A 25,489-nucleotide genomic window follows, 5' to 3' on the forward strand; every position below is an offset into this window, starting at 1 on the left:
GCAGCGAGGCCCTGGCTCCAAACGTCACCAGCCAAAGGGTGACAGCCTCCAAGGGACAGGGGTGCTGATACTGGTACTCCAAATCATTATCCCAGCAGAGCTTCAGCTTCAGGCTGGACAGGGCACAAAATGGACCTCAGGGCCAACGAGCTGAGTCTCCTGAACTGCCCTGTCTGTGCTGCTGAGGCATGAGATGTTTAGGGGGAGAGCAGAGGTCACTGGGCAGCCTCCCCCTTTCCCTGTCTTGTTGCTGGGGCAGAGGTTGGCAGGGGCTGCCCACGGGGAGATTCCTGGGGTTTCACAGAGACCTCAGACACGTTCAGGTGGAGGAGCCTGTCTCACTGCTGGGCAGTGGAAGATGCTCGGTGTGAGGCAGCTCATGTTCTTCCATGCCCTGGGACTGTGGGCACGGCGCCTCTCCAGCCCTGCACTGTACCTGTTCTCTCTCTCCTGTGAAGGGGCATCATCAACCCGGTGGGTGGCACCAAGAATGCCAGGACAGCCCCACTGCAGTGTGTCTCGGTGGCAGAGGGACACACCAAGCCTGTGCTCTGCCTGGATGCCACCGATGAGCTGCTCTTCACTGGCTCCAAAGGTGGGTGATGGCCACCGGGGGCAGGGAGGATGGAGATGCCGTGGGAGCAGGTTGGCACTGGGAACATGGGAAGCGTTGGGCATTCCAGGGGTGGCCCCTTGTCCTTGAGCCCTGCCCTGCCCCTGTGCTGGGGCCGGCTGGCTCCTTTCCTCTGGCCCTGTGGCTGGGGGGAGATGCTCAGAAGGCATATGGTCCCCAGGCCACCATGCCCTCGGAGGAGACACCCCCGACACTCTTGGGCATGTTCTTCCTCCCACAGACCGGAGCTGCAAAATGTGGAACCTGGTGACAGGCCAGGAAATCGCTTCTCTCAAGGGTCACCCCAACAATGTGGTTTCCATCAAGTACTGCAGCCACACGGGGCTGGTGTTCACCGTGTCCACGTCGTACATCAAAGTGTGGGACATCCGCGACTCGGCCCGCTGCATCCGCACCCTCACGTACGTGCAGCTTTGGGGGACCCAGGGCACTCTGGGCATCTCTGGCTTTGCAGAAACCATTTCCAGAACCTACAGGGGCTGAGGACATGGCCAGATACCAGCTCCTTTAGTGCCAGTTTGCAGTGCTGCTTCCTTAGGGAGGTTCAGGAACAGGAGGGAACTCATGGGAACCTCCTGCAGCAAAGACTCAGGGTCATAAAATCATAGAATATGCTGAGTTGGAAGGGACCCATCAGGATCATCAAGTCCACCTCCTTGCCCTGCACAGACACCCCAACAATCCCACCCAGTGTCTGGGAGCATTGTCCAAACAGTTCTTGAACTCAGACAGGCTCAGAGCTGTGCCCATTCCCTGGGGAGCCTGTTCAGTGTCCCAGCACCCTCTGGGGGAAGAACCTTTTCCTGATATCCAGCCTAAATATCTCCCAGCTCAGCTCCAGCCATTCCTGCGAGTCCTGTCACTTGTCATGAGAGGGAACAGATCAGTACCTGGCCCTCTGCTGCCCCTCATGAGGATGTTGAAGACCCCAGTGAGTCTCCCCTCAATCTCCTCTAGGCTGAACAAACTGAGTGACCTCAGCTGCCCCTCAGGAGGCTCCAGACCTTTCACCATTCTCATGGCCCTCCTCATGAGACTTCCCCTCCACACCTTTCACCATTCTCATGGCCCTCTTTAGGATGCTCTCCAATGGCTTCATGTCCTTTTTGTATTGTGATTCCCAAAACTGCACCAAGGACCTGAGGTGAAGCTGCCCCAGTGCAGAGCAGGGCACTGCTGTGCCTGGTGTGTCCCAGGACATGGATGTCCCTCCTGGCTGGGAGGGCACTGCTGACTCCCATTCACCTTTCCTTTGACCAGGATCCCCAGATCCCTTCCCACAGCTGCTCTCCAGCCTCTGTTCCCTACTGTACACACACAGCCAGGGTTGCTGTGCCCCAGGTACAGCACTTGCCCTTTTTTAAGGGCCAGGAGCTTTGAAGAGATTTTGCAGCTGTGCTGGGGGTGGCCAGGAGAGCTGGCAGCTCCAGCAGGGGGGCCCAGCCCCAAACAGCTTAGTGGCTGGGTAAGTCACAGGCTTTTCAGTGGGAAACTTGGGTCTCTGTGAGGAGTTTGAGGACCAGAAAGGAGCGTGGAACAGACTGTAGCTGTGGCTGCCAGGCTGGAGGAGGACTCAAAGGTTAGAACAGTATGGTAGGTCAGAGTTACCCACTTGCTCAGGCACCGATCTCCTTTCTCCATCCAGCCTCAGCCCATCTGCCTTGGCCTGAGGGTGCTTCTGTCTTGGTCCAGAGGCCAAGTGCTTCCCTGTGCTGGATGCCAGCACCCACCAGCCCTTCCTGTGGGGAGCAGAGAGGAACGGGAGGAGAGCAGAGGGGCCCTCAGCTGGCAACCAGGGCAGGATGCTCTGGCCATGCACAGACCCTGCATCCCTGGCTGCCTTTGCAGGCTGGGCCCTGCCCCATGGGACAAAGCTCTTGTTGGTGCCACTGTGGCCAGAAGGACAGGGGATACTTCCAGGGCCTTTCCTGACCCAGCTGTGCCAGCCTGGAGCCAGCAGCCCCCTGTGGCTCCTCAGTGCCTCTGCTCTCATCCTCCCTCTTTGAACTCTCCTTCCTTTAGGTCTTCTGGGCAGGTGATGTCTGGGGATGCGTGTGCTGGGACCACCACCCGCACCGTCACCAGCGTGCAGGGGGAGCACCAGATCAACCAGATCGCTCTCAACCCCTCGGGCACCGCGCTCTACGCCGCTGCCGGCAACTCCGTCCGCGTCTGGGAGCTGAGCAGGTCAGCGGGCTGCTGGCCTGGCCAGCACATCCTGGGGGTGCCAGGTGGGCACCAGCTGCCCAGAGCGGCCTGAAATGATCCCCCTGGGGAAAATGAAAGCCTTTTTCACAGTGGAAGTTGCCTGGAATTAGGATTTTCAGGACTTCTTCCTGATCCCAGGGGTGATGAGCTGCGTGGGGTGGGGGGTTTGTGCTCTGGGCAGAGCTGAGCAGAAGGGAAAAGACAAGTGGGATGAGCAGGGCCCTGGTTTTGCCTTTTCCTCCTGCCTGCCCAGTGGGCACTGGGCTCTGAACCCTGTGTTACAGCCTGGGCTCTGCAGCCAGATGTTGGCACACTGAGGCTGTGCAGCCAGATGTGGGCACACTCCAGCTGTGCAGCCAGATGTGGGCACACTCCAGCTGTGCAGCCAGATGTTGCACAGTCCAAGGCTGTACAGCCAGATGTGGGCACACTCCAGCTGTGTAGCCAGATGTTGCACAGTCCAAGGCTGTACAGCCAGATGTTGGCACACCCCAAGGCTGTCCAGCCAGATGTTGGCACACCCCAAGGCTGTGCAGCCAGATGTTGGCACACTTCGAGGCTGTACAGCCAGATGTTGTCACACTCCAGCTGTGCAGCCAGATGTTGCACACTCCAGCTGTGCAGCCAGATGTTGCACAGTCCAAGGCTGTACAGCTAGATGTTGGCACACCCCAAGGCTGTCCAGCCAGATGTTGGCACACCCCAAGGCTGTGCAGCCAGATGTTGGCACACTTCGAGGCTGTACAGCCAGATGTGGGCACACTCCAGCTGTCCAGCCAGATGTTGCACACTCCAGCTGTGCAGCCAGATGTTGCACAGTCCAAGGCTGTGCAGCCAGATGTTGGCACACTCCAGCTGTGTAGCCAGATGTTGGCACACCCCAAGGCTGTACAGCCAGATGTTGGCACACTCCAGCTGTGTAGCCAGATGTTGGCACACCCCAAGGCTGTACAGCCAGATGTTGGCACACTCCAGCTGTGCAGCCAGATGTTGGCACACTTCGAGGCTGTACAGCCAGATGTTGGCACACTCCAGCTATGTAGCCAGATGTTGCACACTCCAAGGCTGCCTCCCTCCCCTGGGATCACAGGGAAAGGGGCTCCCTGCCCACGCTGCCCCAGAGGGAACAGCCCCACCTGGGGCACTCCAGGGCTGGGGCAGGCTCTGCAGGGGAGGGCCCTTTGGGTGAGCCCCAGCACGCAGGAGGGGCTGACCTGTGCCCTTGCACGCAGGCTGCAGCCCGTGGGGAAGCTGAGTGGCCACATCGGGCCTGTGATGTGTCTCACAGTGAACCAGACGGCGAGCAACCACGACCTGGTGGTCACAGGCTCCAAAGATCACTACGTCAAGGTACTCTCCTCCTTGGGGAGCAGCACCCGGGCCCTGTAGGGACATCCAGATGTTGGCAGCCCCTCAGTCTTCTCTCCTCCTGAAAGCTGAGCCCAGGTTCTGTTTTCACCTCTGCATGTGAGGTTTTCACTTGTTTCCTCTTCCCAAATCTTGCCTTTTGCTCAGCCTATAATACACCTTTGGAGAAGAAATAGCATTTCTCTCTGGCTGAGATTTGCATGTGAGGGCTGACCCAGATGAGCAGCTCACCCTGTTCTGCTCAATAATCTCCCCTGATAAAGATGCCTTGTGCCTGCTCCATCACAGCTCCAGCACAGCAGGAGCCCATCCCTCCCTTTCAGGTTTTAGAAGGTTGAATTAGGGCTGTCACCAGGGAAGTGAGGAAGGGTGGTGATATGGTGAGTGAGACAGGATCCCACTCAGCTGTCAGCCTGGCTCCTGAGGAGTGTGAGTGTAAAATGCAGCAGAGTGGGGCTGTCCCTGGTGGCAGATCTCAGCTTGTGGCAGGACCCAGAGCCCCAAAAAGCCTCCAGCAGCCAATGCTCAGTCCTGTTTCCAGCATCACTCCCGGTGCCCTGAGCCTAGAACACAGAGGGTGGTGGCCAAACTCCCCGGGAGAGGGCCAGCTCTGTCCCCAGTGCCATCTGTGGTGTGATGCCTGCTGCTCTTCCCCAGGTGTTTGAGATCACAGAGGGCATGGTGGGCAATATTGGCCCCACTCACAACTTCGAGCCCCCTCACTACGACGGCATTGAGTGCCTGGCCATCCAGGGAGATGTCCTCTTCAGCGGCTCCAGGGACAACGGCATAAAGAAGTGGGATCTGGAGCAGCAGGAACTTATCCAGGTCTGGAGGGGAGCAGAGCACAGGTCCTGCAGTGACACAGGGCAGAGGGGGGTTTGCTGCTGGGGCCTGGGGGGTTGTCCAGGAACAACAGTGTCCTGTGTGGAGCTCACCAGGGAGGGCACTCCCAGTCCTGGGCTGTGTGTGCGTGAGGATGAGCTGTGTCCCCATCATTTGTCCAGCAGGGTGCTTGAGGTCCCCACCCTCCTTCAGACAGGCTGTGGCACCAGTGGCAGTGTGGGGGCTCGTGTTCCACCCTGAATTCTGGGTTGTCTCCTGCCCAAGGGGCTCCTAGCTGGGCATCCCCAGTTCCACGGTCCCAGGGTGTCAGTGAGGACCCAGCCGCCCAGGATGGGTGTGTGAGGCTGCCCATGGTGCTGCAGCTGAGGCTGGCTGTGACCTCTGCTCTGTGCCTGTGCCTACAGCAAATCCCCAATGCCCACAAAGACTGGGTCTGTGCCCTGGCCTTCATCCCCGGGCGCCCCATGGTGCTGAGCGCCTGCCGAGGCGGCGTCATCAAGGTCTGGAACGTGGACACCTTCACCCCAGTCGGGGAGATCAAGGGGCACGACAGCCCCATCAACGCCATCTGCACCAACTCCAAGCACATCTTCACTGCCTCCAGGTGAGCCTTGGGCCTTCTGCCCCCATGGCCCCTGGGAAGGGGAGACCCCGGGTTTGAGCCGCCACCCCTGGGCCTGGGTGGGTGTGTGCGGGGAGCGGGGAGGGAATCGCAGCTTTTTAGTCCCTCCTTCGTCTCCTTTTGCCCCCTGTAGCCTGCCCATGGCAGGGCCTGCCCACTGCAGTGCCAAGAGCTGTCCCTGGCCATCCCCTGCCCACGCTCTGGTGATGCCCTGGGTTACTCCCCTCTCCCTCGGGGCTGGGCATTGTCTGCTGCTCTCGGGGAGCTCTTCAGCAGCAAGACTCTGATATCCTCTTTTCGACCCTGTCCCTTTTCTCCCTTCCTTTTTCTCTGTCTCTCTCTGCCTCTCCTTCTCCCCACCTCCCATCTGTGCCACAGCGACTGCCGGGTAAAGTTATGGAATTACGTGCCTGGGCTCACCCCTTGCCTTCCACGACGCGTCCTTGCCATAAAGGGCCGTGCTACTAGTCTGCCTTGACCCTCCTGCTCTTTGACTCTCTTGCTCATATGCTCTTCTTCCGTCTCTCCTTCCCTTTTCCCTCCATCTCTCCCTCCCTGTCCCTCTCACTGTTGCTTTTGCTCCTCTCTCTTTCCCCCCCCCCCCCCCCCCACCTCTTTTTCTCTGGTCTGAGCTGCTTCTTCACGGTATGAAACTATTCTGAGTTTTTCCCCACTTGATAAGTCTTTGTTAGAATGGACTCGCCCCCTTGTCCCAGTCATAGCCCTGCCTTGGTTTCACTTGCTTTTTGGTTTTTTTTCCTCACCAAGCGCCCACATCTACTTTGGCAACTCTGTGGGAAGCCATGGCCTGCCCGTGCCTTTGCATGGATAGTGGGTTGGGAGTCAGCAGCCACCCCCAAATCAGCCCCAGGAGCAAAGCAGCTCCCTGGGTGTCACTGCTGGGCCCTAGCTGGAGCTCATTCGAGGTGGGAAGGAGTCCTGGAGTGGGGTCAGCCCTGGAGGTCACCATTTCCCTTTGTCCCCAGCTGCTGCCAGTGGGGTGAGCTGGAGGCTGAGCCCCACTGGGCCTGCCTTCTCCCCAAAGTGCATCAGACAAGCTCCTGCCAGGGGAAAAGGGCCTGGAAGCTCGGGGGGCTGCATGCTGCCGTGGTGGGGGACGGGGGATGGTGCCCCTGGGGTCCTGCCCTGACCCCTGGGTCATGCTGTCCCTCTCACCTTTGTTCCTCAGCGACTTGACAGTGAAGCTCTGGAGTGGGAGGAGGTTGCCTGCGGGGTCAAACTAGGAACTGCAGAAAGACTGGAAGGCGTGGGGCAGGGTGAAGGTCAGGGTGCCTCCCCCTGCTATCAGGACTCGGTCATCTGCAGGAGCTCAGCCCAGGACAGGGATTTCTCTGTGCCTGACCCAACGGGGTGGACAATGCTGCACCTGGTCCTTTGAACGCTGTCAGCTCCTGTGAGGGAGCAGCTCTGTGGGGCACCAGCAGCTCCACCTGCCCTCCAGCTGAGCTTTCTCCATGGTTCTCCAGTGAACAGGAAATGTTTCGTCTCTCCTCTCACCCATCCTGCTGTAAGGACTTGTGGGGGTCAGAGATCCCTGATTCCTTCTCAGAGACACCCAGTTCCCTCCTGCCACTGTGGGCTCACGTGGCCTCTGCCGTGCTGTGCTGCTCCTGGGCTGGTTCCTGCAGGAGTCTGTCTCCACTCCACGAGGACATTTGGTGTCTGCTGGCCAGGACCACAACACAGAGGGTGCTTCTCTGGAGCCATTGCTTGTGACACCTCAGCTGTGGGGACCACAGAGGGATTTCCTGGTACTCCTAGCCTTCCCTGTCCTCTGTGGTTAGAGGGGTGCACCTCTGAGCTCCTTTGCCATGTTCCCTCTCGTGAGGCACGGCAAGCCTGGGAAGATCTCCATCGGGCAACTTCCAGACAGACCTGCTGCAGTTCCCTTTGACATTCTCCAAACCCCAGAAACTCAACTGCCCCATGGCTCTGGGCTCTTCCCCACCTGCCCAGCCTGCTCTGAACATCGTGATCCCCATCAGGGGTTTGTGGTGGGTTTCAGCAGCAAGTTAACCTCCTTGAGATGGAGAAATGAACCAAGAATGGAGGTTACAGGGCAAAAAAGCCAAGGCTGTATTTGTCACCCCACTGCTGTGGCTCTGTCCTTCCCTGAGGTTCTGTCCCCAGACCTCTGCCTGGACTGGAGCTTGCCCAGGTTGGGCCTGCTGGCCTGCATGGATCCCAGGATGGAGAGGACCCAGCAGGAGCAGAGGGGCAGGGGCTGCACACCTGACCTTGCACACGCCCCCTGATTCCCCCTGTGCTCGAAGGACAATCCTGCAGTGGGTGATCTTGCACAATCTCATCTCCTTGAGGGTCTGGGGGCTCCACCCAGGAGTGCTTCCCCAAGGATGAACATTCTCTAGGCTCTTTCCTGTCTCTCCTGTTCAAGGGGGGCTGGTAAGGCCCTGGTCTCACACTGGAGCTTCCCTCCATCTCTCCTGTGGCCCACTGGACCATCCCCTGCTCTGTCCTGCCCCGGGCCACCCAGGGCTCTTGTGGGATGGCCAAGGAGACCCCAGGAGCGTGTTCTTGCCTCACACGCTCTCCTGTCCTCTTTGTCACAGAAGAAGCAGCACTTGAACTCAAATTTAAGGATTTCTCCATGTGATCCCATGGATCTTGAGCACTGAACTGGGATCTTGGAGGCCAGGGGCTCCAGGACCTGCCCCATAAAGCACAGACCATTTCCCCTCTGCTCTCCAACCACGGTGATACCTTGACAAGCCCCAGGTCATCTGCCACCAGCCCTTGTTCCAAGTATTCTGGCTGGAGTGAGGGGATTCCCCTGCATCATGAAAGAAGGAGTATCTTTATTGATTTGGTGGGGGAGGGGGTTGCCTTTTTTGGGAAAATTCCATCCTGCTGTCTTGCCTTGTTGGAGGGTTAATGGTACGTGTGTGTGTGTGTGTGTGTGTGTGTGTAACCCTGCCCAGGACAGTCTCTGGTCCCCTGGGAATGTGGCTGAGCCCTGGTGACTGTGTTGGGACACCCATCCTGTGTGACCTGTGGAACTGAGGCTACAGAGACCCTTCACCACCCAGTAGCACACAGATGGGGGTCTGGAGGAGGTGTCTCCCCACAAGCCTGTCTTGGAGAGGGTTTCTGCACTTGTTGCTCAGCTGGTTTATCCTTTGTGTGGCTGGAGGGGCTGTGTGTGTGTGTGGGGGGTGTCTCTGGCAGAGTTTGGCTGTGAGTGGTGTTGTGTGTGAGTCTCTGTCTGCTCTGAGATCTCCAGTGCCTGCCCTGGAGCCTTCACTGCTCCCTGCTGCTGTGGGGGAAGGGTCACACCTGCCTTCCTTGTGCCACCAACACCTTGCTGTGTGCAGGCTGCAAGTGCCTGTTTTGTTCAGGGCTGAGTGAGCAGTCCTGGATGATGCTGAGCCTCTCTTGCTGCTGTATCCAGCAGTGCTTTGAGGGGCTTCAAGGCTCTCCCAGCCCATGGAGGGAGAGAGCTGATGCTGAGGCATTGGTGTCCTGAGGCAGGGGGGGTTTGAAGTGAGAGCTGTCCTGATTTAGGAATAGTATTCTCCAATTTAGTGCTCCCACTGAAACTGTGCACCCATCCCCATCCCCAGCAGGGTGCAGAGGGGAATTGCAGGCACAAAAGATGAGGATCAGGGGTTGAGATAAGAGCAATTTACTGGAAACAGCCCTGAGATAGAAAACAGTAAAACAGCAACAATATTAATAACAAAAGTATAAAAAAGAGAGAATGATTCACATGCAGAATGGAGCCCATGACCTGACTGCAGGCCTGCTTCCAGAAGAGAAGAGATGTGTTCTGCCCCTGTGTATCTCAGTGTCAGCAGGGTACATTGTGTGTAAAGCCTTATACTCCTGTGGATCTGCTGTGCCAGCCTTGGACCTGCACTGAGCCCGTTGCTGCTCTCCCCACCTGGCTGGAGCCCCTCTGGCTCTTATGGCACTCACTGCTCACTTCTTGCAGGGGGAGGAAGTGCCCACTGGAAACTGGAGTGGTATTTATTCTTGGAGCATTTCCTGCAGTTGTTTTTCCTCTCAGCTCACACAGCCATGCTGCCAGGGTGGGTTTCCCATCCCACTTGCTCTTGTCCTGCAGGTAAAACCATAGCTTGCCTTGTAGTGTGTCCCCTCTCTCTCAAGAGGGGGACAGTTGCTCCCAACAGCAGAGACTGCTCTGTACCAGTGGCACATGGGACATTTCCTCACTCCATGGGCTGCTCCACAGTCAGTCTTTTTACACAGTTGAGACACAGCTTGGTAGGAAGGAAAAGAGATGATCTTGATCATCAGAGTTGGGGAAGCCACCTTTAAACACTGTTCTCCTGATGCCATCAGTGCCAATGAGCCTGTGCTCTGTACACCCTTCTGCCACACGGACTGTGCACACTGGACCCCCCTGCATCCACAGGGCACTGCTGGTTATTTGAATCCCTGGGGATTCCCTCTAGCACAGCCCATTCCCTCAGGCACTGGCTGCCTTCTCCGTGGTGTTCCACCTGCTTGGGTGCACTACTCGATCATCCTTGAGGGAATACCTTTCCCTCGAGACAGGAGTTGGCTCCAGAGGCTGGGAGTGTCTGTCCCCAGTCCCCTCGTACTGCTCACATCCCAGACAGGGATCCCAGTCCTGGCTTCACTCCCAGCTGGTTCCATAGCGTGGGCTGCTGTATCCCAGTGACCCGACTGGCAGCTGCCATCCCTTCACATCTCAGCTCACCTGGGGATAGGGACTGGGTCATTATCTCCATTATCTCCAGCCCTGCCTCTTCCTCCTGTTGTGAGGGCCCTGCTTCCTCCTTACCCCTCTCTATGCAAACTGATTTGCTCTTGGATTTCTTTTTCTGTATGGGGGTGACTGCTGCCAGCACTGCTTGTTCCCGTGGTTCAGGTGCAGTTTGAGTGGCCAGGGTGCTCTGCTTCCCTCTCCTCCCCCTGAGGGTGCTGTCTGGTGAAAAGCAGTGTCTGATAAATGCTGAGCAGGGCCCAGCACTCTGCAGTGAGTCTCTCCTTGCTGGAGCTGCCACAGCATTCTCCTTGTGAGTGCTCTGTCACTTCTACAGCCTCTTGTTCAGGGGGACACTTCCAAACCACTGGAGGAGAGAATTTCTTCCAAAAGTGGCCCATTTTCTCCCACATTCCATGCCAGTCATGACTAGTCCCCATCAGGGTCAATCTCTGAATAACCTCCTTAGAGATTTCTTTCTTGAATCCAAAGATTATGTGGACTGTACTAAGGAGATCTGGCAAAAATACAATTTCCTTAGCATCCAAAGGGAATTCAGAACCTCAAAAGCTGTTTTAACAGGCCTCAAGGAGGAAGAGAGGGTACAAGACTGGGGGAAATAATCCTCCCCTGTTCCCCCCGTGGGTTGCTCATGCTGGTTATTAATGGACTCCCAAAGGCAGTGCCTGAGGTAAGGGTAGAAGAGAAACACCCAAGACATATCCCAAATGTCTCTCATTGCCCCTGATGTTATCATATCATAAACTGATATCCCACAGTCCATCAGCAGAGCAATCCTGATCCCTGTCCCTGCTGTGAGAAAGAGCACTGTGATGGGAACCTGGAGAAATGGGTACAGGCTTAGGTACCCACATGAGCAGACCAAGTGCTATTTTGACCCGTGGCTCAGTAGCTAATACAGAAAATGTTTAAATCAAATTTGTTTCCAACCCACTCTGGGCAGATCTGTTGTTATCTCAACCATTCAAGCCCTACCTTGGATGCCAAAAAAAAAAGCTGTTGTGGTTTAGGAATGGTATTAATGTAGTGTTCCCACTACAACTGTGTGCTGCCACAGCCCCCACCTCCTTCCTTCCCCACGGTGGAATGGAGAAGAGAATTGAAGGCACAAAAGGTAAAAACATCACAGGAACAATTGACTGGAAACAGCAGTGAGAGAAGGAAAATTAACAATATTAGTGACAGAAGTGTACAAAAGAGAGCAAATCATGCAAAATGCTCACCAAAGTGCACACTGCCCTGAATGGAAGAGATCCCTTCTCCCTGGAAGAGACTCCCTTCCCCCTGCCCCAGCAATGATGTGAGGTGGCACAGAAGAACCTCTGGGTTCTGGCCACATCCCCTCCTGGCTACTGCAAAAATTAACTCTGTCCTGGCTGGAACCAGGGCAGGGGTGACTGTGATCCCTTAGCTCTGTGTGTCTGTGTGTGTGTGTGTTTAGGTCTTGGTACCTGTGTGGGTTGATGTTTCTCATGCAGAAGAGCATTTTTTGGGTGTTGATCTGGTTTAGCTACCTCACGGTGCAAGCTGGGTGCTGTCGTCATTTGGTTTCATATTGGGGATGGGGTGGGGAATTTGTGGTGTAAGACTTTGTTTTTCTTTTTCCTCTTAATTATTGTTATTGCTATGGTTTTGACACTTGAATTCATCCTGGGGACAAGTGGCCTCACTCCCACTTTGCTGCATGTCTGAGCCACCCCTTGTGTGTCCCCTCCCTGCCTCCTCCTGGGCAGGGCAGCAGGGCTGGAGTCCCCTGCACTGCCAGCTCCCACCTTTGCAGTGGGATCCCCCAGCAACACCGAGATTTTGCTCCCATTTCCAGTGGGATGCGTGGTCTGAGGATCTGTGGTGTTGCTGTTGGTTATTTGGCTGATTGGCAGCCTGGATGTGGCTCCCATCTTGTCCCGTGGAAGGGAGGAAAGGGGACTGAAAGGCTCAGCTCAGCCCCCTTTGCTCTCACAGATACTCTCTGTGGATGGGATGGATTTCTCCACTGGGAAATGTCTGTGCAAAGCACATTGCTGGAATGGGCTGGCTCTAGCAGCACTTCCCAGAGCCTGCTGCAGCTGCAGGGCAGCAGGGACTCGGTGCTGTGAAAGCCTCTGCGAGAAGCTGGTTCTGGTGTGTGATGTTTGATTTTTCACTCCCAACAAACGTAGATTCAGTCCCAGGCACTGAACATAAGCGAGGGCAGCCCTGGAGCCCCCAGCTCACCCTGCCTGAGGCTGCCCTGGCACAGGGACACTGGGGAGCTCTGAGCCACACGGTCAGTTTGGGGTGCAGGTCCTCCCAAACAGTAAAGCACAAGGTCCCCATGGGTCTGGGAGGGGTGGCCCCTTGGACTCTGCCCTTCAGATGGGACCATGGGCTGGGACAGCTGAGGAAGAGGAGGAGGAGCACTGGGATGAAGGCTCTCTGCTGTGGGTGAGCTGTTCCATGCCTTTGCACTGTGCTGCTCCCTGGAGCTCAGGGGCACGGCTGCACAACTGAAATCCCCTCTGGTGGTCTCAGAGCCCCTCTGAGAGCCCCTCCAGGGCGAGGACGCTTTGGAGCTGCCTTTGTACCACACACCTCATTTTTCCTTGCCCTTGGGCGCCTTGATTTGTGACAGGGGTGTGATCATACCTGCAATCTTTCCTCAACTTGCTGGGTTATGCTTTTTCCCCCAGGGCCTAATTCTTGCTCTGGGGGTCTCCTCACCCCCAGCACTCAGGAGCCAGCTCCAGCCTCTGCAGAGGGTGCAGGGCTGCCCCATAGCAGAGCTTTGCACATCTGGGGTGAACGAGAGTCAGGAGCCTAAATGCACTGGATCCTCAAAGCACTGTGAGCCCTCCTGAGCAGTGTCCCCTCCCTGTCACCTACAGCTCTGATGACGCAGGATGGGCTGGCCAGCTGCAGTAATGGCAGCTCTGGGGTCCCATCCTGTCCCCCCCAGGTGCATTGTTCCTCCCCACCTCTGAGCACAGCTGCTTTGGGGTCTCAGTTGCTGCCTCCTGCCTTGGTGCCACAAATCCAGTGCCTGCTTCCCACGGTGCTCCCCCAGTGCCCCACACCTTCCCCTGCCCCACACTGGAAAGAGTCCAGGTACGATCCCTGCCAAGCACAGAGCTCCAGCTTGCTTTCCACAGGCTCCCTGGAGCTTCACTGTCTCTTGCAGGCTGCATGTCCTTCAGAGCCCCCCCTCACCCTTCTGGGAAGGGCCGAGGACCCCCAGCCCCTCCAGGTGCTGCGTGGTGCTCCAGCTGTAACTGGGACAGAGGCCAGCACAGACCCAACTCCCAGTACAGCCCTGCACCTTCCTCCTGCCCCAGGGCTTGTCCCCTCATCCATCACAGCTCTGCCCCGCTTCCTCCCAATTGCTCCTCCTGGCCTGGGACCCCCAGGTCCAGCCCCACAAGGCTGGGGCAGCTGCAGCACTGTGTCACCTGCTCCGTCACTCCTTTCCGCACAAGGAGCACAACAGCAGATGCCTTTTCACACTCGGAGCTTTATCCAGAGGCCAGCTGCTCTGAAGGCTGGTGTTGTCTCTGTGGGGGTTGTGCAGCCCAGCCCGGGTCTGGGTTTGTCAGAGCACGAGGTGTGTGCGTGTGTTTTATACCTTGCTGTGTTCCTGTAAATAGTGTAAGTTATTGTGGTCTCCTGCTGTACGTTTTTCAATGGCTGTGTTTGTTTCTTGCCTTTTTGTCTTTGCAAATAAAACGTTCTTGACATGAAGGGACAGAGCACAGAGGTGGCTTTGAGGAGGGGAAGGGCACAGCCAGGAGTCTCCCATCCCCTCCTGTTCCCATGTGTGTGGTCCAGGGGCTCGGGGATGGATGGGGAGGGGGGATGTGGCTGCAGCCCTTCTGGCTGATGGAGTGGAAAGTGTTCCATCCCCATGATGGGATTACATGTGGTGGCCCTTAAAGGTCCCTTCCACCCCAAACCATTCTGTGATTCTATAATCCCGTTGGATGGGAGAAGATTGGACAAGAGGAAACACTCTCAGGTTGTTCCAAGGGAGGTTCAGGTCAGATGTTGGGGGGAAATTTCTGCACCAAAAGGGTGATCAGGCCTTGGCACAGACTGTCCAGGTGGAGTCACCATCCCTGGGAGTGTTTGAAAGTGTGGCTGTGGCACTTGGGGACATGATTTCATGGTGAACATGGCAGTGCTGGGGTTGGACTCGATGATCTTAGCTTAGGTTCAGGGGCTGAGGTGGAGGAAGGTTCAGGGGCTGAGGAGGAGGAAGCCCGGGCTCAGCCCGGCTGGGCTGCCCCTCTTCTGGTGAGGAGGAGGAGGAGGAAGGTGCAGCACCAACCCTTGCAGGTGTCAGAGCATCCTGAGCCTGCAGCATCGCAACAATTCGGGAGGGGAGGGGAGGGGAGGGGAGGGGAGGGGAGGGGAGGGGAGGGGAGGGGAGGGGAGGGGAGGGGAGGGGAGGGGAGGGGAGGGGAGGGGAGGGGAGGGGAGGGGAGGGGAGGAGAGGGGAGGGGAGGGGAGGGGAGGGGAGGGGAGGGGAGGGGAGGGGAGGGGAGGGGAGGGGAGGGGAGGGGAGGGGCAGTGGCATGGGGCCGCCGGCAGGGGGCAGCGCTGGCTGCGGGACCGCGGCTCCCGGAGCGCGGCGAGGGGGACACGGGGCGGGGGGAGATGCTGGGGGTTTGGGGGGTCCTGCGGGATGGGAGGGGATGTCGGGGGGCTGCGGGATGGGGGGATATGGGGGGATGTCTGGGGGGCTGCGGGATGGGGGGATATGGGGGGATGTCGGGGGGCTGCGGGATGGGGGGATGTCGGGGGATGTCGCGGGATGTCGGGTCCTGCAGGATGGGGGGATATGGGGGGATGTCGGGGGATGTCGGGGGATGTCGGGTCCTGCCGTGGGAGGTTTTTGGGGAGATGCTGGGAGGAGGGGCTGGCAGGGCTTTGCCGGGGAGCGCTGTTGCGGTGGGGCACGCCCCACACGGTGTCAGTGGTGCCTGCTGAGCCCCCAGGTGAGCGATGCTGCAGCCCAAAGCCGCTGGGCAGGGTGAGGAGAGGAACAGCGAGCTGGACCTGCGACCCCTCAGCGCCGGGCTCAGCTCCTGTGGCTCCCATTTTCCCTTTTCCAGGCAGCCAGCACTGGGTGAACTGGTCAGATGGAGCAGAGCGGCTGTGCCCACACCGACCCCCGGACGGTCCCTCCACACAGCCCCTGCCCCCAGAGCCCGCAGCCCGGCTTCCAAACACTGCAGAGCTCATCCTGAGCAGTGCCAGGCCAGCTCTGAGGTTCTCTGGGGGCTGGCGGCGCCCATGGCTGTCCCAGCCCCCAGCACGATGCCCTGCATCACCCTCAGCCTGTGACACGGCTGTCACTGGTGTCAGCCTCCCCACCACGGCAGCCTTGGGTCACAGATGTGGGGCTGTCATGGGCACAACCCGCCCTTGGCAGGGCAGGTGACACCACAGCATCCTGTGCCACCTGGTGCCTCAGCCATTCGTGGCACCACAGACACTTTTCCTTGCCAGTCATCATGTCACCATGCCACGCCACACTCCTGGCCACCTCTTTCTTGCTGCAGCAAGGTGCCAAGCCTGGGCTGGCAGCACCCTGTGCCTAAAGGTGCAGAGCTAGCAGCAAGGGGACAGCAGGGACACAGCCCTGGGAGCTACCAGCTCTGGAGATGAGATGCTGGCAGCCCTGTGCCACCCATCCTCAGGCTCGAGGAGGAGTTGCCCTGAGCCCATCAGGGCTGTGGCTGCTGCTGGGCAGAGGAGGGTCCCATGGGCACCATTCTGCACCTTGCTGTGCCCCATGGCTTTAGGGAGGCCATGGGGACACCTGAGGAGAGGCTTATGCTCTCCCAAGCTCCCAGCACAGTGTTTCAGCATCTCTGGGGAGTGTTGGCCATGGTGATCTCCTCAGGGCCCATTACAGGGCCCAGGTTGTGGCACACCAGTGGACAAAGGGGCAGGAAGGGCATTCCTGCAGGCAGGAAGGCTGGAGGGAACCCACAGGGGGCTGGGGAGGATAGCTCAGAGCCACTGGCCTCCTGATTCCCAAGCCCAAGGGGCAGGAAGGGGCAGGCTGAGTCACAGGAGGGCCTGCAGGGCTCCCGTGGTGCCAAGCCCATACTGGAGGCTGAGGGTGTCACCCACCGTGGTGGCATTGCCTGGCCACATGGCCTGGCTGTGGTGCCTCCCTGAGGACAGTCTGCAGGGAAGGGAGGCCTGGATAGGGGGTGCTCAGGGTGCTCTGTGCCAGACAGCCCTGCCAGGCAGCCACCAGACCCCCCTGGCATGAGAAGAGCTGTGGGTGGGTGGGCTGTGCATGGCTTGGGCAGGAGATTCCCAAAAGGCCACCTCCTCACCCCTTGGCTGGGGGCCCAGGGCATGGAGCAATGCTGGCATGTCCCACTCTGCTCCAGGGACACCTGCAGTGTGGAAAATCCAGGGGCAGCTTTCCAACAGCCCAGAGGGCAGCCGGGTCCCCGGGCACGGGGCAGCCCTGGGCTCTGTCCCTGGCTGGGTGCATGGCCAGGCTCTGTGGCTGCTTTCCCTGGTGGCCCTGGCTCGCCCTGCGGCGGTGACAGACGGGGCTGCTCCCGGCCATGGGGATGTCCCTGTGGGATGCTGTGTCCAGGAAACAGAAGGGCCTGGCAGTACCCAGCACTCGTGACTGAGCTGGGGAGGAATGAAGCTGGGGTAGGTGATCAGCTGCTGGGACCCGGCTCCTCTTGGCTGGCACACTGGCCCTGCCTGCCCCAGGGCCTGGGGATGTGACACGAGGGACAGGACACGAGGCACCCTGCTCTTGCTGCTCCGTGTGCCAAGCTGGAGTATCCATGTTTGCAGCAGTCTGTCACCACGCTGTCACGGGAGATGGTTTGCTGCCAGATTTGAAAGTGATGAGGATCCTGAAGGGACAAGGAGGCAGCTGTGTGATGCCAAGGTCTGCTCTGCTCCCAGGTGCCCAGGGTTGCCTCAGCCTGTACGTGGCATGGACACGGCTGGCTCGGCAAAGAACCAGAACCAGGCAGAGGGGTGCCCCAGCTTTGGCTGGGACTGGCCTGGGGCTCCCCTGCCAGCACAGGGCTAAAGCCAGCAGGAATTATACCTCAAAAGGGCCCCAGGTCCCCCTGCCTGAGGCCAGAGGGGCAAGAGCAAAGGTACTTCCCCACATACATCCCACAGCCCTGCCTTATCCCTGGTGGGTGTGTGTGTGCCTGCCATGGCTCTGCGGCCTGGCCCAGACCTCCCCCAGGCAGAAATGGACCCGTTCTTACAGAGCAGCAGCTCTCAGGCACTTGCTGGGTCTCTGCTCTACCCCCACAAAGATATCCCCACCTGTCCCCACCTGTCCCCACCTGAGTCCTGCTCCCAGCACAGGCCCTGTCCCCAGCATTTGTCCTGCTCGGTCACTGAGACCCTCTGGGAGACCTGTGCCATCCAAACCCGTGTTCCAGGCATGGCCAGGGCACCCACACCTGCTCCAGGGCTAGTCAGGGCACCCACACCTGCTCCAGGGCTGACCAGGGCACCCACACCTGCTCCAGGCATGGCCAGGGCACCCACACCTGCACCAGTGCTAGTCAGGGCACCCACACCTGCACCAGGGCTGACCAGGGCACCCACACCTGCACCAGGCATGACCAGGGCACCCACACCTGCACCAGGGCTGGCCAGGGCACCCACACCTGCACCAGGCATGACCAGGGCACCCACACCTGCACCAGGGCTGACCAGGGCACCCACGCCTGCTCCAGGGCTGGCCAGGGCACCCACACCTGCACCAGGCATGACCAGGGCACCCACACCTGCACCAGGGCTGACCAGGGCACCCACACCTGCACCAGGGCTGACCAGGGCACCCACACCTACTCCAGGGCTGGCCAGGGCACCCACACCTGCACCAGGGCTGGCCAGGGCACCCACACCTGCTCCAGGCATGACCAGGGCACCCACGCCTGCTCCAGGCATGGCCAGGGCACCCACACCTGCTCCAGGCATGGCCAGGGCACCCACACCTGCACCAGGGCTGGCCAGGGCACCCACACCTGCTCCAGGGCTGGCCAGGGCACCCACACCTGCTCCAGGGCTGACCAGGGCACCCACACCTGCACCAGGGCTAGTCAGGGCACCCACACCTGCACCAGGCATGGCCAGGGCACCCACACCTGCTCCAGGGCTGACCAGGGCACCCACACCTGCACCAGGCATGACCAGGGCACCCACACCTGCTCCACGGCTGACCAGGGCACCCACACCTGCACCAGGCATGGCCAGAGCACCCACACCTGCACCAGGGCTGGCCAGGTTGCTCCAGGGCTGGGTTGCCCACCTGGCCAGGGGCAATGTCCTGCCTCTGTCGCCACAGGCAAGCCCCAGGTAGGGATCTGTGGGCCCCAGGGCCCACCCCGACCCCACGGGTGTTTTTGGCTGCAGGAGCTGAGCGAACCTGCTGCTGTGAGCAAACAAACACGAGCCTGGCAAGAAAAGAGCCCGTGAAGCCGGTGTGGGTGAAACTCTGGGCATTGCTCTGGCAATGATTAAACTGGCCAACCCAGATTTCCCGGCAAGGCAGCGCAGGGCTGGGACCCGGTGCTTCATATTATGCAAATCACCTGGATCTGGGAGCATGAACGTTTGGGGCTGGAATTCCCCTGGGGCTGCCAGATTGTTACACCGCCCAAGCTATAAAAGCCGAGGCACGGGCAGGGCTTGCCCATCGGCACCAGCCTCCCGGGGCCCATGAGCAGTGGCTAGTGGCCAGCCGGGCTCCGTGTCCCCTCGCTCCTCTCTGGATTACTCGCCCTTCCTGGAATTGCCACCGCAGAAGGTACCAAAGCTTTTTTTGCCGAGGCCTGGTGGCGTCCCTGAGGCCAGGCCGGCCGCTTTGCTCTCCTCCCCGCGGGCCTCGGCTCTCACCGGGGGATGCTCTTTGGCCTTTCCTCGCTCCACCTTTGCTCTCCCTCTGGGGCCAGCAGCTCCCCTCCAGCCCCCGGGCTTTGTAAAGAGGACGGCACGAGTTGGCTTTTTGTGAGGGCCGGGAGGCTGCGGTGACTGGGATGTGCTTGGTGCGATGGCGGAGAGGCCTGGAGCTGCTGGCACGGCCCTGGGCAGCGGGCCCAGCCGCGGGGCCCAGGAGCGGCCGAAGCCCCCACGGAGGGGCTGTGTGTCACCGGTCCCTGCCGGCCACCTGCTCGCTGTCACCTCTTGCTGCCTGCCAGCAGGGTGAGGCCAGGCTGCTGGGGACAGGGCTCTTCCCAAGCTGAGGGACGCCACGTCCCCGGCTGGCTCCGGCTCAGCCTCCCTCTCTGCTGGCCCCTGAGGAGGAGGTGAGTCAGGCCAGCAGGTGCTGGGTGCGTATTTCTGCACAAGTGACCTGAGAGGTGACGATGGGTGGAGGGAGGGACAGCCTGACCTCACCCAGCCTGACTCTGGGGTGCTGCAGGTGCTGCGGGCCTGGGTCCCTCTGTCTCCACGGGGCCGGGGCTCACCATCGTCTCTTGGCACAGAGCTCCATGGCAGGATCTTGTGAGATCAGCAACATCTTCTCCAACTACATCAGCGCCATGTACCAGCCAGATGAGGTGCAGCCAACCCTGGACTTGCTGGGACACCTTGGGGATGACAGCAACCTGGGGCTTAGCCTCCCCACCGGCCAGCCCCCAGCGCAGAACACAGGTAGGACCGGGGCAGTGGCAGTGGTGGCACTGGGGAGCCGGGACATAGGCCACTTGTGAGGCAGTGCCAATGGCTGGGAACAGCACTGCAAGGTCCTTGTCCCACTGGGACAGCTCAGCAGCTTGCACCATGCCTCAGTTTCCCCAGGGAAAAGCCAAAAGGCTGTGGAAGGGCACCCTGGGTGGCACAAGGTATGGCTGCTGGCAGCACATCTGGTTTATACAGGAGATGGGGGAATCGCTGTCCTCCTCCCATGGCGCAGCAGAGGGGACAGGCTGCCAGGGCTCACCAGGAACACACTGGAAGGACAGTCCTGGTGATGGGGAACCATCATGTGATGGTGCTCAGGGAGGCATGAGAATCACACCAGCAGGGCTGGGTGGATCGCTCCACAGGGACAAACAGGACACATGGCACCGAAACTGAGCATGGGGTCATTGCTGCCTGCAGGGCAGGGCACCAAGGACACTTTAGACCCACAGCTCTTCAAGTGCAGGGCCTGCTGTGTCCTGCAGGATCGCCACTGGACCAGACCAGGTGTCCTGTGGCCAGCGGGAGCCCACACGAGGCACACGGTGCTGGCACACCCTGCTCTGAGCCCGCTCTCCGTCCCTTGCAGACAAGCCAGAGTGGTTCAGTGAGCTCCCCTACTCCTGGACCAAGGTGCAGGTGCTGGAGTGGATCAGCTACCATGTGGAGAAGAACAAGTACGATGCCAGCTCCATCGACTTCTCCTGCTGCAACATGGATGGGCACACGCTCTGCCACTGCAGCAGGGACCAGATGCGCCACATCTTCGGGCCCTTGGGGGATGAGCTCTACGACCGCCTGCACGAGATCAGTGAGTGTAGCAAGGTCTCCTTCATCTGCAGGCCTGGCAGCTTGAAGAATGAGTTTGAGAGCCCTCCACTAGCCCAGGACCCCCTGCAGCTGCCTGGGAGGGTGTGGGGGCACAGACCAGAGTCCAAGCATGGCTGGGCTCAGCTGCCAGTGTGCACTATTCCCCTTCATATGGAACAGGCATTGCTAATCTCAGTCCTTCACCTCTGTAGCCTCTGATGAGCTGAACTGGATCATTGATTTGCTGGAAAAAGAGGATGCCACTTCCCAGACCTTCCTGAACTCCAGCCACCTGGGTAAGAGGGGGGTCTTGGTCAAGTCTTTTCCCCAGGGATCACATACTGATGGCAGCTAACCTCTTCTTCCCTTCTCTGCTCCTTCCAGAGCTGGGAAATCCCTGTGCCAAGGACTCCCTGGAGGACTTAAAGCCCACAAACCCTTTCACAGACTTCACCTGCTTGCCAGGTGCCTTGTCCCCAGGCAGCTCTGATGTCTCAGGTCAGTGTTTTGACAAGGGTCTTGCAGCAGTCTGGAGGTAGGGGAAGCAGTGGGAACCAGGGGGAAAAGCCTTCAGATGCTCAGTGGTCTGAGCCCTGATCCTTTGCCTCTCAGGGCCTGTGATGTCCCACAGCCCCAACTCTCAGGACTCCGGTGGAAGCGACCTTGACCTCGACCCTGCAGAATCAAAGCTCTTCCCTGATGGTGAGCTGTTTGCTTCCAGCCAGGAGCTGGGAGGGGAGGGCTGGCTCCTGGGCAGTTCTGCACTTCCTACCTGGCAATGATTTAGGGACAGCACCTGAACACCCATCCTCACACGGAGAAGGAGGGAAAGCCTCCCTGAGTGCTCTGTTTCTCTCCACTGAGCAGGGTGATGGGCAGGGCTGGGAATGCTGGCAGTGGTGATCCTGGTGGGAAGGGGTGGGTGGTGGCAGATGGGTGAAGACTGCAGCCAGGGACCTCGGGCACAGAAATCAGTGTTTGGTATTGATCCCAGCTGGTGATGATACTGGGAACACCAGGAATGCAAGGAAGCAGTAGGGCCTGGGGAAGGAGCAGCATGCTGCAGTGCTGGGGATGAGGGTGGAATGAGGCTGGAGGGAACGGGGTGACCTTGCTCTCAGGGATATTTCCCTGGTACCTGGGCCTGAAAAGAGGGTGCTTCTGGTCGCCAGGAGGACAGGGAGGGGGCTGCAGCCCAGCATGTGCTGCCCAGCCTGACGTGTGCCCCTTTCTATGTGCACAGACCACTTTTCAGGCAGCAAAAAAGGGGACAGCAAACATGGCAAGAGGAAACGGGGACGGCCCCGAAAACTGAGCAAGGAGAGCAGAGACTGCCTGGAGAACCGGAAGAGCAAGCACTGTAAGTGAACCCTTCAGCCCAGAGCCTGGACTGCCTCCCTCTCTTGGCTTCATGGGGAATGATGGGAGGAAGGGCCTTGGCAGGGGGGCTTAGGGTAATCCAAAGGTGCAAGGAGCTGCAGGAGCATCCCTCCTTTACAGCTCGATCTCCCCTTTCAGCCCCGAGAGGTACCCACCTGTGGGAGTTCATCCGGGACATCCTGATCCACCCCGAGCTGAACAAGGGGCTGATGAAGTGGGAGGACCGGCAGGAGGGCGTCTTCAAGTTCCTGCGCTCGGAAGCGGTGGCTCAGCTCTGGGGGCAGAAGAAGAAAAACAGCAGCATGACCTACGAGAAGCTGAGCAGAGCCATGCGGTAAGAACCCTGCCCTGTCCACCTGCTCCACTGGGCTCGGCCTCCAGCAGCTCCTCAATGCCTGGGGCTGCATCCAGAGCCCTGATTCCACCTCTGTCTCCCGCAGATATTACTACAAACGAGAGATCTTGGAGAGAGTCGATGGACGGCGGCTGGTGTACAAGTTTGGGAAGAACTCCAGCGGCTGGAAGGAAGAGGAGGTGCTCAACAGGAACAAGGAGCTGTAGGAGTCCTGGATGAGCCAGGGTCTGATAAGCCCCTCAGGGCCAGCCCTGAGCCGGGCTCCTTGACAGGAAACTTTGCCTGCAGCTGGATCTGGAAGCTGCTGCCCCATGCAGCGTGTGGAATTCTGACCCTCGCATGGGCATGCTCGTGTGTGCGGGTGACTGCCAGCAGCGAGGTGTTCAGAGCCAATAGTTTGGCTCCAGTAGGTTATTCCAAACTGTGACTGCCCTTGCTGGATTCATACCTCCAGTTGGAGCCGTGGGGACTGTGGCTGTTGCAGAGCCTGAAAGATGAAACGGGGAAGAGAAGTTCAAGCCCCACTGTGAGAGCCCAGCAGGTCTCCTGCTGTCAGCCACCTCCTGCCTGGGCAGAGGAGCAGCACATCTGTATCACCTGTGACTGAACAGAGCTTGTCCCAGCTGTGGGGCCTTCCTCCTCACTGCTTGCACCGTGCTGGAGGTGCCCCCTATCCTGCTCACTGCATGTGGGTAGGGTGAGACCCACTTTGTGTAGCAGCTTCTCAGTGTGGCACTTGCTGAGAGAAGATGGGAACATTGTGGAGCTTCACCCAGCCCCAGAAAGCCCTCAGTGAGTGAGAAGAGGACGTGGGACAGCAGGGCCATGCTGCATTTCCAGCCCAGGCTGTGGCTAGAGACAGGCCTTTTCCCTAAAAGTAGCTTCTAATTTATGTAAGACCCCAAAAAACCAGAGAGTGAATGCGCAGATCTATTTTTTCATGAGTAAGATGTTCCTGTGTGAGAGTGTGTGCTGTGGGGCACACAGGTGTGTGGTGGCAGGTGCTGATGCTCAGCTGGACTGAAGTGATGTCACAGGGCACAGACTGGTGCTGTGCCAGCCACAGAAGGGGATGCCAACCCAGCCAGGCACCCACCAGGTGCATGTGGTTTCCTCCTTTTCGAGTGTGAATATAAGATGAATAAATTGTTGGTTTGTTGGGTTTTTGTACCTACCTGTAATCTTTCTCATTTTTCTTAAACACATGGTGAGCACCAGGCTTGTGTTACTTGGGATGATGTCCCATGGCAGGAACCTCATCTGCCACCCTGTCCTGCCTGGCCATTCTGGCACAGTCACAGGACAAAGCCACCCATGGAGGGGCATCTCACCCCACTCCCACACCCTGGCCCTCCTGAGAACCCTCTGGAATTCTGGCCTTTCCTGGAGCGCTGGCCCCAAGCCAGCTGCAGGCTGATGGGCAGCAAAGCCCTGGGTGATCTGGGGAAGGGAATCTCTCAACAGCCTCCACATTAATACCCAGTCACAGCCTGTGGGAGGACCTTCAGCCTCTCTCTGGCCAGGGAGACATGGAGGGATGCTGAGCAGCAGCACAGGCACTGCAGTACAATTAATGCTTGCTCATCTTCCAGCCTGCCTGTTTTCTGGCCTCTTCCAAGATCTGGGTGCCACAAGGACCACATCTCAGGAGGGGGGACTGCACTCACCTGGCAGTGTGAGCAGCCCAAACACATCATACTCCCCTTCTTGCCCAATGCCATCTTGCCTCCCCCATCCAGCCCAGCTGTAAGAAGGCTGGGAGGTTGTCTCAGGGGTGCTGAGATGATCTCTCTGACCCACAGGATCTGTCTTGGGGTGGCAAGAAGGAATTCAGGGTGCTGGAGGCCAAGCAGACTCGCTGATACATTTCTGCCATGAAGGTGGCAAGCAGCAGTGGCTCTGGGCTGGCACACCCTGCATTTCACAGTGAGTCTCTCTGAACGCTGCTGGGCACCAGAGGATCCTGCTGCTGCCTTGACCTTCTGCTGGTGCCCAGCACCTCCTGAATGGGGGCACACTGCTCAGTTTCTGCTCATCCCCAAAGAGAAAAGCTCTGGGACTTGTCCTTGGAGCTGGAGCAGGTCTGGGATACCCAGGCAAAAGCTGTGTCACATCCTTGTGAATGGTTTCAGCTGCTGCTTGGAGGGACTAAGGAAAAAAGCCAGGCCACCAGCAGGAGGATGAGGGGAGGTTTTGCTGCCTGGACAGTAAAGGTGCTTTGCAAAGCCTGAGATGCATTTTTGGCAGGGGGATCCAGCCATTTATCACAGAATCCTAGAACAGTTTGGGTTGGTAGGGGACATACAGCTCAGCTCATCCCACACCCTGCCATGGGCAGGGACACTTTTCACTGGTCCAGGTTGCTGCAAGCCCTGTCCAGCCTGGCCTTGAACACTTCCAGGGAAAGGGCAGCCACAGCTGAGCTGAGCAACCTGTGCCAGGGTCTCACCACACCCATAGGGAAGAAATTTTTCCTAATATCTAATCTAAATCTCTGCTTTATTAATTTAAAACCATTCTCCCTGTTCTGTCTGCCCTTGCTCCCCTACTGCCCTTCATTACTGCCAGAGACATGGCAGTTCAACATCCCCCATCCAGCACTTGCAGGATTACCAGAGAGCAGTAAACCCTTCAAAGCAGGGTCTCAAAGAGACCACCTGGGCTGTCCCCCATGAGCTGTGCTGGCTGAAGCAGCTGGAATTGCTCCCCATCTGCCTGACCTCAGCTCGAGCCTGAGGTTGGTGGCTTGAGCACCCTCCTAGAGATGCTGCAGCAACATCAAGGGCATGACCCACCTGCTTGGCAGGGGCAGAAGGTGCCCATGGGCCAGACCCATCTTCT

At 58.8% G+C, this 25,489-nt stretch overlaps 2 protein-coding genes across 6 annotated transcripts in view; both read left to right on the top strand.

The window, feature by feature from the left end:
- KIF21B (kinesin family member 21B) overlaps window positions 1–12,043 on the top strand; it is a 43,007-nt gene extending 30,964 nt beyond the window's left edge. The window contains exons 29-36 of one of the 4 annotated variants that reach the window (XR_015279004.1): window positions 459–595; window positions 855–1,035; window positions 2,657–2,821; window positions 4,075–4,192; window positions 4,868–5,038; window positions 5,461–5,660; window positions 6,868–9,944; window positions 9,978–12,043. Coding sequence is in view for 3 of the 4 variants with exons in the window: in XM_086861801.1 (XP_086717927.1) it covers window positions 459–595; window positions 855–1,035; window positions 2,657–2,821; window positions 4,075–4,192; window positions 4,868–5,038; window positions 5,461–5,660; window positions 6,057–6,156 (1,072 nt within the window). In the remaining variant the exon portion in view is untranslated. Of the gene's footprint in view, window positions 1–458; window positions 596–854; window positions 1,036–2,656; window positions 2,822–4,074; window positions 4,193–4,867; window positions 5,039–5,460; window positions 5,661–6,056; window positions 6,396–6,867 lie in introns of those variants that run through there. The other 3 variants (XM_086861803.1, XM_086861801.1, XM_086861802.1) reach the window with 3 other exon arrangements.
- Window positions 12,044–18,840: 6,797 nt separating this feature from the next.
- Window positions 18,841–23,818, top strand: ELF3 (E74 like ETS transcription factor 3). 2 transcript variants are annotated; one of them, XM_023942141.2, is made up of 9 exons: window positions 18,841–19,225; window positions 19,905–20,073; window positions 20,693–20,914; window positions 21,126–21,209; window positions 21,298–21,411; window positions 21,526–21,615; window positions 22,157–22,273; window positions 22,432–22,627; window positions 22,734–23,818. In XM_023942141.2, the coding sequence occupies exons 2-9, from the start codon at window positions 19,911–19,913 to the stop codon at window positions 22,852–22,854; spliced, it is 1,107 nt and encodes a 368-aa protein (XP_023797909.1). In that variant the 5' UTR covers window positions 18,841–19,225; window positions 19,905–19,910; the 3' UTR covers window positions 22,855–23,818. The 2 variants fall into 2 exon arrangements, with proteins under 2 accessions (XP_023797909.1, XP_023797908.1); XM_023942140.2 differs by having other exon boundaries at window positions 19,052–19,225; window positions 22,414–22,627.
- Window positions 23,819–25,489: the final 1,671 nt, after the last annotated feature.

This window comes from Cyanistes caeruleus, chromosome 24 (genome assembly GCF_971803275.1).
Source record: "Cyanistes caeruleus chromosome 24, bCyaCae1.hap1.1, whole genome shotgun sequence".
Taxonomy (NCBI): Eukaryota; Metazoa; Chordata; class Aves; order Passeriformes; family Paridae; genus Cyanistes; species Cyanistes caeruleus.

Excerpts from the sequence above, each read along its gene's own strand:
- ELF3 (XM_023942140.2), top strand. The coding sequence starts at position 19,911 with ATGGCAGGATCTTGTGAGATCAGCAACATCTTCTCCAACTACATCAGC. Across the intron at positions 20,915-21,125 it reads CGACCGCCTGCACGAGATCA|CCTCTGATGAGCTGAACTGG; the intron begins GTGAGTGTAGCA and ends TCACCTCTGTAG. Across the intron at positions 22,628-22,733 it reads AAGCTGAGCAGAGCCATGCG|ATATTACTACAAACGAGAGA; the intron begins GTAAGAACCCTG and ends TGTCTCCCGCAG.